Genomic DNA, 14,734 nt, shown 5'->3' on the forward strand with positions numbered 1-14,734 from the left:
AGGTTAATTCACTTTACTTGCTGCCCTGCAAGTATTTAACATCATTTAAGTGATCCGCCCATAAAACCCACACTTTGGTAATTTTTCAATACTTTCCTGAGTATCTATGTACAGACAAGCCATTAAAAAAAAAAAAAAAAAAAAAAAAGGAAAAAAAAAAAAAAAAAAAAAAAGAATTATTATTTTCTTCTGTAAAATACATAGGACACAACTTATTTAGCCCTGTTTTATCACAGACATCTTCAGTTAAATGAATAAAGCCTCTGATGTACTTAGTTGAAATGCAGTCTTTCATGAATTCTGTTCAGCTGAAGGAGAAAGGAGAAGGAACTCATCTCTTCTTCTAGAGATGGCCAAAAGAATTATGATCAGGCACATATTAATGCATCTGCCAATAACATACACATGGGACATCACAATAAACTTAAAACAAACTGCACAACTTTATGAAATGTTCAATTTTTATATTTACACTATAATTAGTACAAAATTGCCTTTTAGTTCTCTTGCAGCACAAGACAGTATCTACTGGATTTGATACCCTAATGTGTCAAAACAATTACTTTGAAGTATGACCTAGTAAGTTATAAAGAATAAGATACAGTTTTCAAACTATACATAGTGTTCACTTTTGCTTCTAAAAAGTTACTTATATCCCCAAAAGGTTTTTTAAATAAGCAAGGGTGAGGAGTGGGAGGGAAGAGGAGTGGAAAGAGGAAGGGGAGAAGAAGAGTGGTTGTTCATACTAAAGCCTTTACTGTAATAAACTAAATATATTTACAATTTATACAAATGTTTGACCTTCAACAAAAATACAAAAACATATCACAAGATGCAAAATCAGGAAACGAGTTCATCTGAGACACCACTGCAATACACAGGACAGGATGCAAATTGAATTGCAAGGAACAGAAAGGTTATCCCCATATTCAGGCAATATGAACAATTTGCATGAGGTCATAAAGAAAGAAAAAAATAAAATAAAAAGGGTTCAACATTCTTTAGCAGACTCGGCTTTTAAACTATGTCAAAAACCTAGACTACATCTGTCCATCTTGCTTCTGTGTTCTGTTTGGTCCACACAGCCAGTACTTAAGTTGCTGGATGTTGCCTTCTATTTTGAAAAACTGGAGTAGTTTCATCACAAGGTCTGGAACCTCAATACTTTAATTCCTTTTTAAAAGGCAAAACCTTTCTAATTCTACAATTAAGAACAATTTTGGCCCAGCTCAACTTCTAAAAGTTATATCCCCATCATATTTTCAGTAGATAACTTCATAGACTGTAGCTTTTTTGTCTCCAGAGCCAGTGACTATGTATTTATCATCCACAGAGATGTCACAGCTAAGCACTGATGAAGATTCTTTGGACTAGAAGAAAAATAGAAATATATTACATTATTAAAAAAAGTCTACTATCCTCATCTCAGCACCCCATTTTGGGTAGATCACATATGTAAAGAGTTTTGCGTCCACTCTTGGGACTTGCAGAACACCAGTGCACCAGTGATTTCTTTAAAAGCAATATCATCCTCACCTGGAATATGCTAGCTCCATAAGGAGTTCTCCATGCATTAAGAAGGTTATCCTTCCCTGTACTCACAAACCATTTACCTAGAATATGAAAGAGAGGAACTGTGAAAACACATGAAACAAACATCTGATGTTTGAACATCGGATTGAAATCTGATGGCTAATTCCAATTTAACAAAGCTCTCACCACTAATCAAGCAGCAATAGTGTATTACTATCAACATGGATGCCTCATGCTATTGTAAAATACTACATAAAAGCAATCCCCATATGAAGTAGAAGTAGTCTTTTACACACAGCTCAGCCTTTACAGCAGACTTGGAATAAATTAATTAAAAAGTCAGTTCTTTGTAGGCAAGTATATTTATATTCGTAAAGCAGAGCTATTTACACATAAATTAAGAAACACTAAATAAATTTTGATTATCAGAAGTTATGATTATGCATTAACAAATGAAGGAAGTATGAATTAAGAGTCCAGACCTCCAGATCTGTCTTCACGGAAACTTACCACAGTAAGCAAATTTGAGTGACAATACACAACTCTCATGAAGGTGCAGCTGATATTTGTCTGGTTTATTTACATGTAGCACTTCCACATTGCTGCTTTCCATTCCCACAGCTAGCCATTCACCGGTAGGACAATAACCAAGGGAAAATATCTGAAAATCAAACATTTACAGTTTTTACTTTTTCCTATAGTGGAAAAAGTAAATTTTCCACTTCCTATTTTTCCATTTCCTATAATGGAAATATATTCATTATAGTATAAATGAATGAGTAGGGGAAGAAGGAAGGCAGAAATAAAACTGACAAAGTTCAATAGTGAGACTACTTGTCAAAATTTTAGTGACCAAATAACCCCTGTTCTTACCTATTAACTTAGGAAAAATAGGAACAGAAAGTAGATTATGCCTATTGTTTTATTCTAAAGCAGTTAAACATATGAAAGCTCCAAATTATTGTGCTGTAAATAGTCAAAGCAAGCAAAACAAACTATCTAAAATTCATCAGTTGCACTGGGATAGTTTCTCAGCCTTCATCCTAAATGCTCGCCTGCTCCACTCCCCTGTCAGCTGTAGGAAAATCTAGTTACCTGTGATGTGAAGTCATGCTGTTGTAGCTGCCTCCCTTCTCTCAAGTCCCAGGATCTGACAGTGTTATCCAAACCTCCTGTCCAGAGCTTGGTACCATCATTAGAAATGTCAATGCAGCTGGCCCCGTCTGTGTGACCCTGGAATTGCCTGATAAAACAAACCAGATTGAATAATGATTTCCTGCCAGAGCTCAAGGTAAACACTGTTGTAGTGTTGGTTTTGGACTCTGCCTGTGTGTCATCTGTATCTGCTGATGGGCAAATATCAACCCCTCCCTCTGACTTGGCATGAAATACAACAAAAATATTTTCCAGGTGCTACAGAAATTGACTGCATCATAGATCTGTGAACAAATATTTTCTGTCATGTTTGGAGAAGTTTCTTTTGTTTGTTTTTTTGATTTGTTTTTTAAGAAATGCTTCTGAGTGCATTAAAGTGCAGAGTGCAGTAACTAAAGTTAATAAGCAATTAAGGACAGCATAGTTAAAATATAACTAAATAGTGAAGGAATCCAGAGAAGGACCCAGATTGTCATGCACAAGCACTGCTGAATCAGCAAAGTTGCATTCTCTGGCAATAGATCAGGACATCAAAAAATAACAAAACAATGCATTTTGTTTCAAAATCTTCTCATTAGGAAATTCCATCTTTCAGCAACCAAAATGTCATAACAAGTTTTCCTTAATCCTTTGGCAGAAGCCATCCATGTTTTTAACTGGCAATTAAATTTAGGAAAATTCTATGCCTCAGTGTCAAAGGTGGAGGGAAGGGAGAAAAAGGCAACTAGCTTGGGAGTGAAAGGTATGATTCACTAAGAGTTGCCATAGGAAGGTCACGCAGCACATTGCATTTCACAGCTTCCACATGTTAGCAGTCAGAATGATCAGCAAGCAAGTGGTGGGAGAAAAAGTAACTTGTACCAATCATTCAAGACTGTCACAGATGGCGAAAGAGCCCTTTACAAAGCCTAAGCATTCACAAGGCAGACTGAAGACTTTATATAACTAAGGTTTTTTTCTTTGTCATAGAAATTCAGCAGAAAGTCAGTTTTTCAAATAAATTAGCATGGATCTCTGCACATAAATTTAGCCTTACTACTGATATACAGTAAATTCATTATGTCACAGAAGACAAAGCACCTTCTTTGGTGTATGCATTCAAATCCTCTAAAACATCGTCTTTTCCAGTCTATGCTCTCCATTCTTTCCATACTGCAAGCCATCACAACCTTTGCGAGACCGAACCAAAATTCACCTTCTAGTAAAATCATAAAAACAGCTGCTAAGAGTCATTTCAAACATCTGTTTTTTGTTTTTTTTTCTGTCTTAGCACTGGTGCTAAATATTGACCCACCAGACAATATAATCGAAGTTTAAAGGAAGTATTTCAGAAGTTGCATACATAGCTATATATTTATTACAGCCTCCACAAACCATGCTGACAGCTTCAGAGATCGAATTCCTCCTCCAAAACTCAAATACCTTTCTTTTATGAAGACATCAAACATTAGTCCTTTACACTTTCCTAAAGAACTGAAATGATCAAGGTTTTCAATTGCTTTTAATTTTATTACCTATCATCACTAACTACAAACTCAATTTTTTTCCCTATTACTTAGTAAGGCCTAAGATGAATGAAAACAAGAAACCTCAGAGAATTCCTTACATAGCAAGCTCAGTCTATGTTAATCACAATCTAGCTTGTTGAAACCTGCAGACAAATCCAAATACATGAAACAAACAAGAACTATTACACTGACTTCAAAGATTATAGAACAACCTGTAAGGCCTTCAAAGAACATCTTCTAGGACTAACCAAAGCTACTAGAACTAGTTTCTAGCCCAACCTGACCACCATCTTAATTCTTTGGATAAAAAAGACTATTTACTTTGCTATCCTGAACCATTATTCAGGGAGGTAAATATGTATTTAGCTGCTCAAAGACTTAATTTATCAAGGGACATGGTTTAGTGGGAGCTATGGGTAATATGTGAACGGTTGGAATGGATGATCTTTTAGGTCTTTTCCAACCTTGGTGATTCTATGATTCAGTGTTTACAGAAAACAATACTCACCTGACCAGTGTTTGATTGTGCAGATCCCACACTGCAATGTTCCCATCACTGCAGCAGGAAAAGCAGACCTTGGAGTCAGGGCTGATAGCCAAAGCATAGCAGGCAGGAGCTGAGGATGTAAGCTCTGCTTTTATACGAGGAGTTGGTGCTGCCAAGTCCCATATGGATAATGTGCTGGCTTCCCCACCAACAATCAGGGTGCGGCCGTCAGGGAGCAATTTGCAGGAGCGGATGTAGTTATCTCTGTTCTGTACAACACAAATCACCTCCGTTATGTTAATACATGCCTGCCAATATTGACCACTAATACGATTCTGACTGCATCCAAGTTTTAAACAGTAAGCAATTTTTCCCAGTATCAAAGTACGGAAGAGGAATCAGCATGCCCTAAAGGGTTTCAAATGCCTACATCTCATTACTAACTTTTATGAACCTGATGAATTGTAAGTCTTCCATCTCATTACATTAAGACAGTGCCAAAGTAAGCTTGCACTTGAGAAAGTGTAGTCCAATTACAATCACCAGCATCACTGGAATATTTGCAAAAAACAAAGCGACTTCACATGTGATATCTAAGCAACCACTTATGAAAATACAGTTGAAGTCTCATGTCTTTTAGATCTTACAGTTTTCTTTTAAATTACATCTTACATTCATCATTTTAAAGTGAGAATGTTGAGTTATAATATTCCCCTTATAGTACTGGACTTATGCTGGTTCTCTTGCTCAGCATCACTCCTGTCATACTCATACTGGTTTCACATTTTTTGATACTATTGCTGATGGAGATACTACAAAAGATTTAGAGATGGAAAAGATTTCAATCTTTACATATTACAAAGCTGACTTCTTAAGCATACTGGCTGTCCAACATAGTAACAGTTCTCTAGGAACTGTTGTGTGCCCCAGTGGCGCAGTGGTTAAAGACGCCGCCTTGCAACACTGGGGCCCGGAGTTCAAATCCCCCCTGTGGCGCAAGTGGTAGAAGTGCCGCTCTGCTACACAGAGGCTCGAATCCCGGGGGCTGGTTCGATGATCTCTAAGGTCCCTTCCAACCCGCACGAAACTATGAAATGCAGGGATAGGATCAGTAACCCAAAACAAACAAAAAACCCCACAACACTAAGTAGAAATCAAAGACACTTCTACTACTATGGGATTGCTGTGGTTGTTTTCTTTGTTTGTTTGTTTGTTGTTTGCAGTGGTGGTGGTTTTGTTTGTGTTTTTGCTCATTTGTTTGTTTTAAAATCACAGAAAGGGAGCAGCAAGTAGTGCACTGGGAATGTCAGCTTAGCTATTGGCAGCTATACAGATCTGTAACTAAAGCAAATGCAGCTAGGACTGAGCATTGAGAGACAAACCTGCCACAAAACAGAATACATATTTAACCATACATACACCACTACTGGACAACTGACATGGGCATATCAGCAAATGAGAGTTAAAGTTTGAAAAAACACATTTATTATGATCAACATGTAAGAATTACTATCATCTGTAATATATATTATTGTGCTTTATGATGTTATACCTTCTCAGTTAACACTACTCTGATTTGCCTCTTTCTATGCTGTCTACACTGCGTTAGTCTAAGAGGCATCTGTTATTTAATATTTTTTTGTATTTAGCTTTTCAACTGACTGCAAACAAATCAGCTTGCACCTGATGGATATGAATAGAAACCAGCAAAAGTACAGCAATACGAAGTAACCTTGCTACCTTGTCACACTACTTCTTTATATGGCTACTACCCTCTTACAGAAAAAGACACCATGATTTCTGGCATGAGTGAAACACCATGTAATGTCCCTGTCTCAGCCATGCTTCCTTTTAAACCCATGCTGTGCAAAGATCACCAGTATGACTTGGATGGGGAAAGAATCAGGTATGCTCTCAGAAGTCTTATCTATTATTTGGCCCTTAGTAATGACATTTATCACTAAACAAACCAGTCTCCTTCTCTGAAACACCACCTGTTCATTGTTACAAAAAAAAAAAAAAAAAAAAAAAAAAAAGTCAGTTAAATACATACAGCAGGAAACAGAACTGCCTGCTATTTCCTTATAATATGAACAAAATCCAGACAAGGACAGCTATTTCCTTATTGAGTCTCCAAGGTGAAGTTACCCTTCTACATTAGTTCCTGTTCACTTACCAGGCAGTCGAGCTGAGAGACAGGGCTCTTGTTGCCAGGCTGGCTGATATCCCAGACTTTGACACACCCCTTGCCACCCGTGTACACATGTCTTGTGGGGTTGCTGATGGTAACTGCACACACAACTTCCCCATGATTCAGAGTGTTGATCTGACGGGCATGGCGAGGGATTCCCGGACCAATGAGGGCATCAGGAGGGAAAGGAACAGGCTGCATCTGGCCATCTGCAGTAACATGAAAGGAGTAGGCTCTTTTGGGGAAAGGAAAGATTGGAGAAGAAAAAATATATATATCAGCAAAGATATGTGCTAAAATGACAGAAAAAGACAGTACTTTGTGTGTTTTGGTTTTTTTTGTTTGGTTGGTTGGTTTTTGTTTTTTTAATTTTCATGAGAAAAAGGCTAGAAGAGCTACAGAGCCAAGCCAAATAACATGAAGTACATGAAACCTCAGAGAAAGAACAGGATTTACAACAGCCATTTTCAGCTTTCACGTTTCAACTAAACTGTGCACTGGGAAAGCACATTAAAATCTCATATTAACTCTATGAATCAAGATCATGGCCATCACACTGCCATTTGGACCATTAAAAGAGCTTTCAGCTGCTGCTTTCTAGTCAGAGGTTCTGACACTGGTCTCAGCACAAGTCCTGCAGCAGCATTTCCTGACCATCTTTCAGATGTATTCCATGAAGCTTGCACCTGTTGCCCTGGACTCTTAAGTTCAGCTTGTCCTCAACCTATTTCAGCACCTCATCTTCAACATCAGCACTGCCTGTGCTAGTATGTCTCTCTTTCCAGCTGGGAACTAGTTTTGTACATAAAATAGTAACATGCAGAGTGCATGTACATTCTTTCCTCAGATGATGATTAAAATCAGTTCAACACAAAGACCAGGGCAGAAAAAGCAACAAATAATGGTTTCAGATTTAGGGTGGTATTTTTGTTTTTTAGAATAATGAAAATACTACTGCAAAAGCTGTTTTTATTATACTGGTGAGATACTGCTGTTACACTCACTGCATTCTTATTCAAGAGAGCAAAGTGGTAAAAAACATGTAATGTTTTTACTAATAGGATACCTTCTCCCAATTATACAATCATTTTTTCTAATACGCTTTTGTTCTCAGGACTGTACTTTCTTTTCCAAACATACCTTCTTCCTCATAAAACTTCAGTTACTATAGTTCAAATTAAAAGCATTGCATCGATCTTCAACAGAGCAAACAGTAGGTAATTCAATTTATTTTTTGTTCTAAGCAAGTAGTTTTCAAGAATTTTATTGCATGTTTCCAAGTATTGCACAGTTTGAAAGAAAGGAACAAGTAAGATTGCTGTACCTGTAATAGGTACCACAATGTACTTGGGCTTGTTTCCTAAAGCAACTGAGTATGCCTAGGAGTTGATAAGAAGATATTTGGAGTCAGAAGAAAATAAAAAAGGCCCTATTTTTATTTCATACAGAAGATAACAGTAGTGTCACACAAAGCAATACCACAGTCTTCACCACAGGGGAAGGGCAATAGGTAGTTGACTGTAATTGCTATAAACCAAAGAAGAAGTCAAGTGCATACACATGCAATTCCTGTACCCTATTCATGTTTTGTGGTTGGACAAGTGAAATGAAGATATGCTCAGAGAATGCACAAATAAGAGAATGAGGAAACAATAAAGATGACAAATAAAACCGATGAGGAAAACCAGATAAGGAAATTTACTCCCTTATTTGTATACAAGTTGCAAAGTGTATCAGACACATCTCCCATGGAATCCTTTCCCTTTTTCTCTCCCCCTGCCGCCCCCCCCCCCCCCCTTTTTTTTTTATTTCTTCTTCTTCTTTTTTTTTTTTTGTATAAAATTTACATTAATGATAAAGGCTGACCAAGCAATCTGTCACATGGAACTGCAAAATTCTGAAGTTTCAGCCTGGCCTTGTTTTTATCACGGACATAAGAAAAACAATTAAACAAGCACTGAGCAATTTGTTCTATTACATTCAAGATGAATAATCCACTTGCACATTTATTTATTTTTTTAAGCCATCCTACAGATGACTACAACCTAAATGTTCTGTTCAATTCAAAGCACTTAAATAATTGGTGTTTTGAAATTATTCTGAGCATATATACAGCTTTCACTTTCCTTGTTAAAATGGGGTGGAACAAAGACTGAAGCATTCCATGCATACTGTAGCAATAAGATGGCTCTTCTGTTCTGAAATGCCAGAAATTTATCCCAATGGTTATTTTTAAATTAATTATAATCTTACCAGTATATTCACATTTGAAGTCTGAATATATATATATATATAGCTTCATCTTTAGCATCATGGTCAGGCATTTGCTTCCAAGACTCATCAGCCCTCAGAATGGCAATCATCAAACAGACCAGTGGTAGTTTCTTAGAAGTCAAAGCAGCTTTTGTTACTGTGCAAGTTATCAGCAATTAACTGCTTAAGAAAAACGGCTACACAATTGCCAAATCCCTATTCCTCTGCCAATACAAACACACAAAAAAAAGTAAATGTTCCTGTTTGCTCAAAGGCATGAGGTATGCCAGGCTAAGATCAACACTGTCTAGTAAAGTCTTCTACATACCATGGTATAGCAGTTTTCATTTCAAATGCCTTTCTTTTCTTTCCCCTTCATAACTCAGCCCAAATGAAACATATAATTTGCATGACCAACACCCCTAGATGAAGTAAGCTTCTTTCAGAAGAATAAATTAACAGGGGCAGCAACACAAATGACTTATCTGCAGTTTAAGTGCTAGAGTCCTAGGTTACCTTTCCATCAGATCACATAACCCTTCTGGTTGGAAAGGAATCTCTGGTTCAACACTACTTTTCAAGCAGGGACACCAGCAGCAGGCTGCCCAGACCCATGTCCAGGCAGATTTTGAAAAGTTCCAAGGAAAAAGACTACACAATATCTCAGGGCAACTGATTCCAGACTCCTTCCAGTATGTCCATGTCTGTCTTATACCCAGGACTGGACACAGTGCTCCATACTCCAGACACAAACTCACCAATGCTGAATGGAGGGGAAGAATCACCTCTCTTGACATGATGTTAATAAGGCAACCAAGGATACCATTAGCATTCTTAGCAGCAAGTGCATATTACTGGCTCAAGTTCAATGTGGAATCCTACCACAGTCCTACTTCCAAACAATTAAGAGTTAACTGAATTTTAATGAGTTAACTTATACATCTGTATCCCTGAAATTGAGGAGTATTTTGGTGTTCCAGCTGTTCCAACCTTAGAAGAGTCAACACAGTTTTTCTTTGGGGAACAAATTCTCTCCCATTATAAGCAAAAATGAGATTTGAGAACATTTGATGAAACTGAACACAGGTATGTCCTATAGGACCTGATGATGTTCATCCCAAGGTCCTGAAGGAGCTGGCTGATGTAGCTGCCAAGTCACTCTCATATTTAAAAATTCATGTCTGTCAAGTAAAGCTTCCCATACCTGGAAAAATGGTAACCATCACTCTCACTGTTAAGAAAAGAAAAGGGAAAATCTAGGAAACTAAAGGCTGGAGAGCGGCACCCTTGCGCCTGGGAAGATCATGGAACAAAACCTCCTAGAATCTATGTCAAGGCTCATGCAAGATATGGAAGTGAACTAAGATGGCCAATATGCCTTCATAAATATGCAGATCATGCATGGTGCTCTTGTATAACAGAGGACTGTATCAGCTGATAACACTGATCTACATCATCTAACAGGACTTCTGGAGGGCCTTTAGTCTTGAAGAATTCCTTGGAAGCAGCCTTGTGGAGAACAACTTAGAGGTTCTGGTAGATGAAAAGATGGACATGATCCAGCAGTGGGCACTCGAAGCCCAAAAGACCAACAGTGTCCTCAGCTGCATCAAAAGACAAGTGGCAGCAGGGACAGGGAGGTGACCGTCCCTCTCTGAACTGTCCTTGTAAGGCTTCACTCAGAGTACTGCATCCAGGTCTGGGGCCTCCAGCATGAGAAAGATGTGAAGCTATTAAAGTGGGTCCTGAGAAGCTCAACAAAGACAATCAAACAGCTGGAGCACCTCTCCAATGAAGACAGGTTGAGAGAACTGGGCTGTTTTAGCTTGGATAAGAGACCTCATTGCAAACTTTCAGTACTTAGAGAGGGCTTACAAAAAAGATGGAGAGTGACTTTTTATGTTTTTATACACTAAAAGCTGGTAAGTTTAGATTAGATATAAGGAAGAAGTTCTTCACTATGAGAGTGATGAGGCACTGGAAAAGTTTGCTCAGAGAAGATGTGGATGCCCAACCCCTGGAAGTATCCAAGGCCAAGTTGGTTGCAGCTTTGGGCAAAGTTATCTAGTGAAGGTGCTCCTGCCCACAGCACAGGCACTGGAACTAGACGATCTAAACAGTCTCATCTAGTCCAAAGAATTCCACGATTACAAGATTCTAAGAACATATCAATTGATATCTACATTTACACTTATATTTAATTAAGTATTACGGAAAAAGAGAATTAATACAATAGAAGAAATGTATTGGTGTGAAGAACAAATACTAGAACAAGATTTAGAACAGAAAGAACTGTTCTATTCTAAGACTATTCTCTGACCTGCCTATTTCCTCCTCCTCTTCAAAAAAATTTTTACACAACAGGCTTACACATTAACTCATTGGTCAAGATCACGGCAGAACAGCTAAAATACCTACATATTATCTTATAGATAAATATGATATATGCACTTAAAACACTATGATACGAAGACTTCCACTTCATCACTCCATTCAAGAATTCAAACAGAATTCTTTAGCTAGCACAAAAATACTCTAGCTGCAGAACACAAAAGCAGGCAGTTTCTTCTGTTGATGAGCATGCTTTCAGAATGATGAGTTACTCTAAAAGTAATCCTCCAATTAATTTCCATGGAAACTACAACAGATACAAAGAACACAAAGCACTATTTGATAGAGCAAATTCTCAGCTACAAAACGCTATATTTTCAGCATAGATACTACTGTTAGCTATGCATTTTTGCTAGTGTCAAACAAGAGCCTGCCTGGCACAGTCATAAAAATCTTCACCAGTGGAGGAGACTCACTGTCACAGTCATAGCTGCTGAAAGGCACCATCCATCCCTCACTGTGCTCACATCCACCAACTGCTCTCTAGGAACATCTAGAAAGTGTCAAAAAGCAAGTGCAAAACCTATGTTTTATTCTAAAATATAATAAAATTAACATTCCTTTAAAGTACTTCTCATTGTACATTCATTCAACAAATGGAACGATTGCGCAAACAGAAGAATTCCTTTTTTTCTTTCTCTCTTGAGCAAGAGCCAGTGTTTGCCAAATGAAATTTCCCTTCCCCCTTTACTGTTAAAAGGAAAGAATTTTTTCATTTCTGTCAGTGTCTGAGAGAAATATTTGAAATGCAATTTTATTTGAAGCACAAATGTTGAGAAACACAACTGTTCTCAATACTACCATTACTTCAAAGTTGTAGATACTAGGTGAGCAATGTTGTGGACTTAAAACTCATCAATGAGCTTGAAAATCTATGTGCAGTTGCTCATCTAATATCAGATGTGGATTTCCCCAGAACGTGAACCACAAGAATACTAAAAGCTAAATTATTATTTTTATAGAAAAGTTATAAAAAGCAAGAAACACGTTCATAGGAACATACCAAGAACTGACAACACATGGCATAGTTAAATGCATCAAAAAACAGAGTGCAAGACTCTGTAAAGCATTATGAATAAAGTGCTGAACAGATTAAATTAAAAAACTAAAAGAGCCTATAATTTGGCTATAAAATAACATAATCCAAAATTTAATGTTATACAAGCACTGCTTTTGTGCCTTGAGAAGCGGAACAATTAGGACTCAATCAGAGAACAGTCCTCACTAAACAAAACTAGGTTTTCCTAGTTTATATGGCTAGGTGTGGAATAATGGAATATGCCACTGAAAGCCTGTGAATACACTTGGTTAGAAGTAAAGCTTACAGCCATCAAATTACCTGATCTCCAAAAATACTTTATGTAAGGATGCCAAATTCTACAGAAGTCAGCAAGAATGAGTTTGACCCTTAACAGGAGAATATTTTAAGAACAAAGCATGTTCCTTTCTGTGCTAAATTTAAACACTACCATCTGATACATAACACCAACTCAGACACCTCACATCAGTAGCCTTGTCAGCATACCACCAACTTCTCTTCAAGTAAGCCCAAGATCTAACAGGTTCTCACATTGCCAAGAGTTAGCTATGTCGGTTCTCAGAAGCATGGCGCATAACAATAAAGACATGTCTAGGATGGCTATTCTAATATAAGAAGTCTTCTGCTTTCATACTGCTGTGAAAAAAGAGTACAAGAAAGCACGCGTCTCTTTGTCTGAAAAGCAGTGAACACTTTTAAGGATGTTTGAATTGCTGACATTACAACTTATCAGTATGTATTAATAGGAGTCCAATATGAAGTCAAACAACTGTGTGTGTGTATACATGTGACTTTCAACATTATGTGTCTTATAAATTGGACAGCCGTTTCTGATTTGTTCCTGAAGTGGCAGAAGGAAAAATTAAACTAGTTAATTCTCAAAAATCTCATAATAGATTGGTATAGAAGACAGCATGTAACAGAGCTCTTGAGCACTGGTTGCAGTAATTGTTAAGTTGGTTTCAAATTTATGTACTTAGATTGTGAGGTGCTACTCCAACTGCAGTTCTGTCCTTAAAAACAAGTCAGGACTGAATAACAAGAGTGAAGGTAGGCCTAAAAATTAGGTGGACCTGTCATAGTAAAAAAATTGTTTTAATTCTCCCTGTTCCTTTATCTCAAAGAAAACAATAATTTATATAATAATAAATAAGCCCTGTTTCCCCATCCTACTAAAACCGAATTACTGGGGAAAATAAATAAATACATTGATGCATAGCTTTTCATAAATTTATTTCTGTTGCCTCTGTATGTCAGGACATCACAGTGTGATTTTATTTAGGCATCCCTTCACTAATAATTACAATTCTTCAGTAAAAAGAAGTAGTTGTGTAAGTTAATCTACATCTATGTGCTCCCTACTGCACAAAATATTCCCCATCTTTTTGCTGTCCAGCTGCATACTTATACTTTTGGTCCATTATACAAGGTGCACATCAGTTGCTAAAGTAACCATTTCAGATACCTCATGCCTTTAAAACAAGTGCCAGACAAGGAGTCTGTGAGTTGATACTACACATTCATGATTGGTACAGTCAGAATTTGACTTTCAAACTGTTTTTCCTCACACATTTTACCACTATCTTCCCGTTTGTGTTTCCACTAACTTCCTTTATGAACAACAAACTTAAGCAAACAAACAGAACTGACCTTCAACAGCTTTTCCTTGGAAATAGCTACATGCACATCTGTTTGTGGGCATGACAACTACCATTCCAGAATTTGTATGCTGTAACTACTAACAGAAGAAGTCAAAAATAAAAAATAAAAATCTCATTGGAACATGCAGACACTGTGTCCCTTGGAATTTTTCTTCACAGACACAAGACATCAGTATTCTCTGTAAATACTGCAGTTGCTACCAAAGCGTTAAAAAGTTACTTACGGCTTTCCCCCAGGAATCCCTGCAATATTTGGTGGGATTCCAGGTACTCTCATGTGAGGAGGAGGATCGAACCCAACCTGACAATGGAAAACAAGTTAAAAATCACACTTGAAATTTCTCATTCAGTGAACACTACTTCTCCCCAAGATACACATTTAACCAAAACCCACCTTTTACCTACAGTAATAGCTAAGTGAGTAGGGATGGACAAAACAAGACGTTCTCTCCCAACATGCTTCTGCTAGAAGTACTTATATTCCAAGAGAAAACCATGAACCTATGAAGTACCCAT

General features: G+C 37.4%; 1 protein-coding gene across 5 annotated transcripts in view; it reads right to left on the reverse strand.

The window, feature by feature from the left end:
- Positions 1 to 419: 419 nt before the first annotated feature.
- Positions 420 to 14,734, reverse strand: part of TLE1 (TLE family member 1, transcriptional corepressor) — a 70,740-nt gene continuing 56,425 nt past the window's right edge. For all 5 annotated transcript variants that reach the window (XM_015849199.2, XM_015849198.2, XM_015849197.2 and 2 more), the window contains 7 exons: positions 14,443 to 14,519; positions 6,860 to 7,109; positions 4,705 to 4,952; positions 2,629 to 2,776; positions 2,044 to 2,194; positions 1,537 to 1,613; positions 420 to 1,370 (listed from right to left, as the gene is read on the reverse strand). In XM_015849199.2, the coding sequence (XP_015704685.1) occupies positions 1,263 to 1,370; positions 1,537 to 1,613; positions 2,044 to 2,194; positions 2,629 to 2,776; positions 4,705 to 4,952; positions 6,860 to 7,109; positions 14,443 to 14,519 (1,059 nt within the window). In that variant the 3' untranslated portion in view covers positions 420 to 1,262. The remainder of the gene's footprint in view (positions 1,371 to 1,536; positions 1,614 to 2,043; positions 2,195 to 2,628; positions 2,777 to 4,704; positions 4,953 to 6,859; positions 7,110 to 14,442; positions 14,520 to 14,734) is intronic.

Source organism: Coturnix japonica, chromosome Z, assembly GCF_001577835.2.
Source record: "Coturnix japonica isolate 7356 chromosome Z, Coturnix japonica 2.1, whole genome shotgun sequence".
Lineage (NCBI taxonomy): Eukaryota > Metazoa > Chordata > Aves > Galliformes > Phasianidae > Coturnix > Coturnix japonica.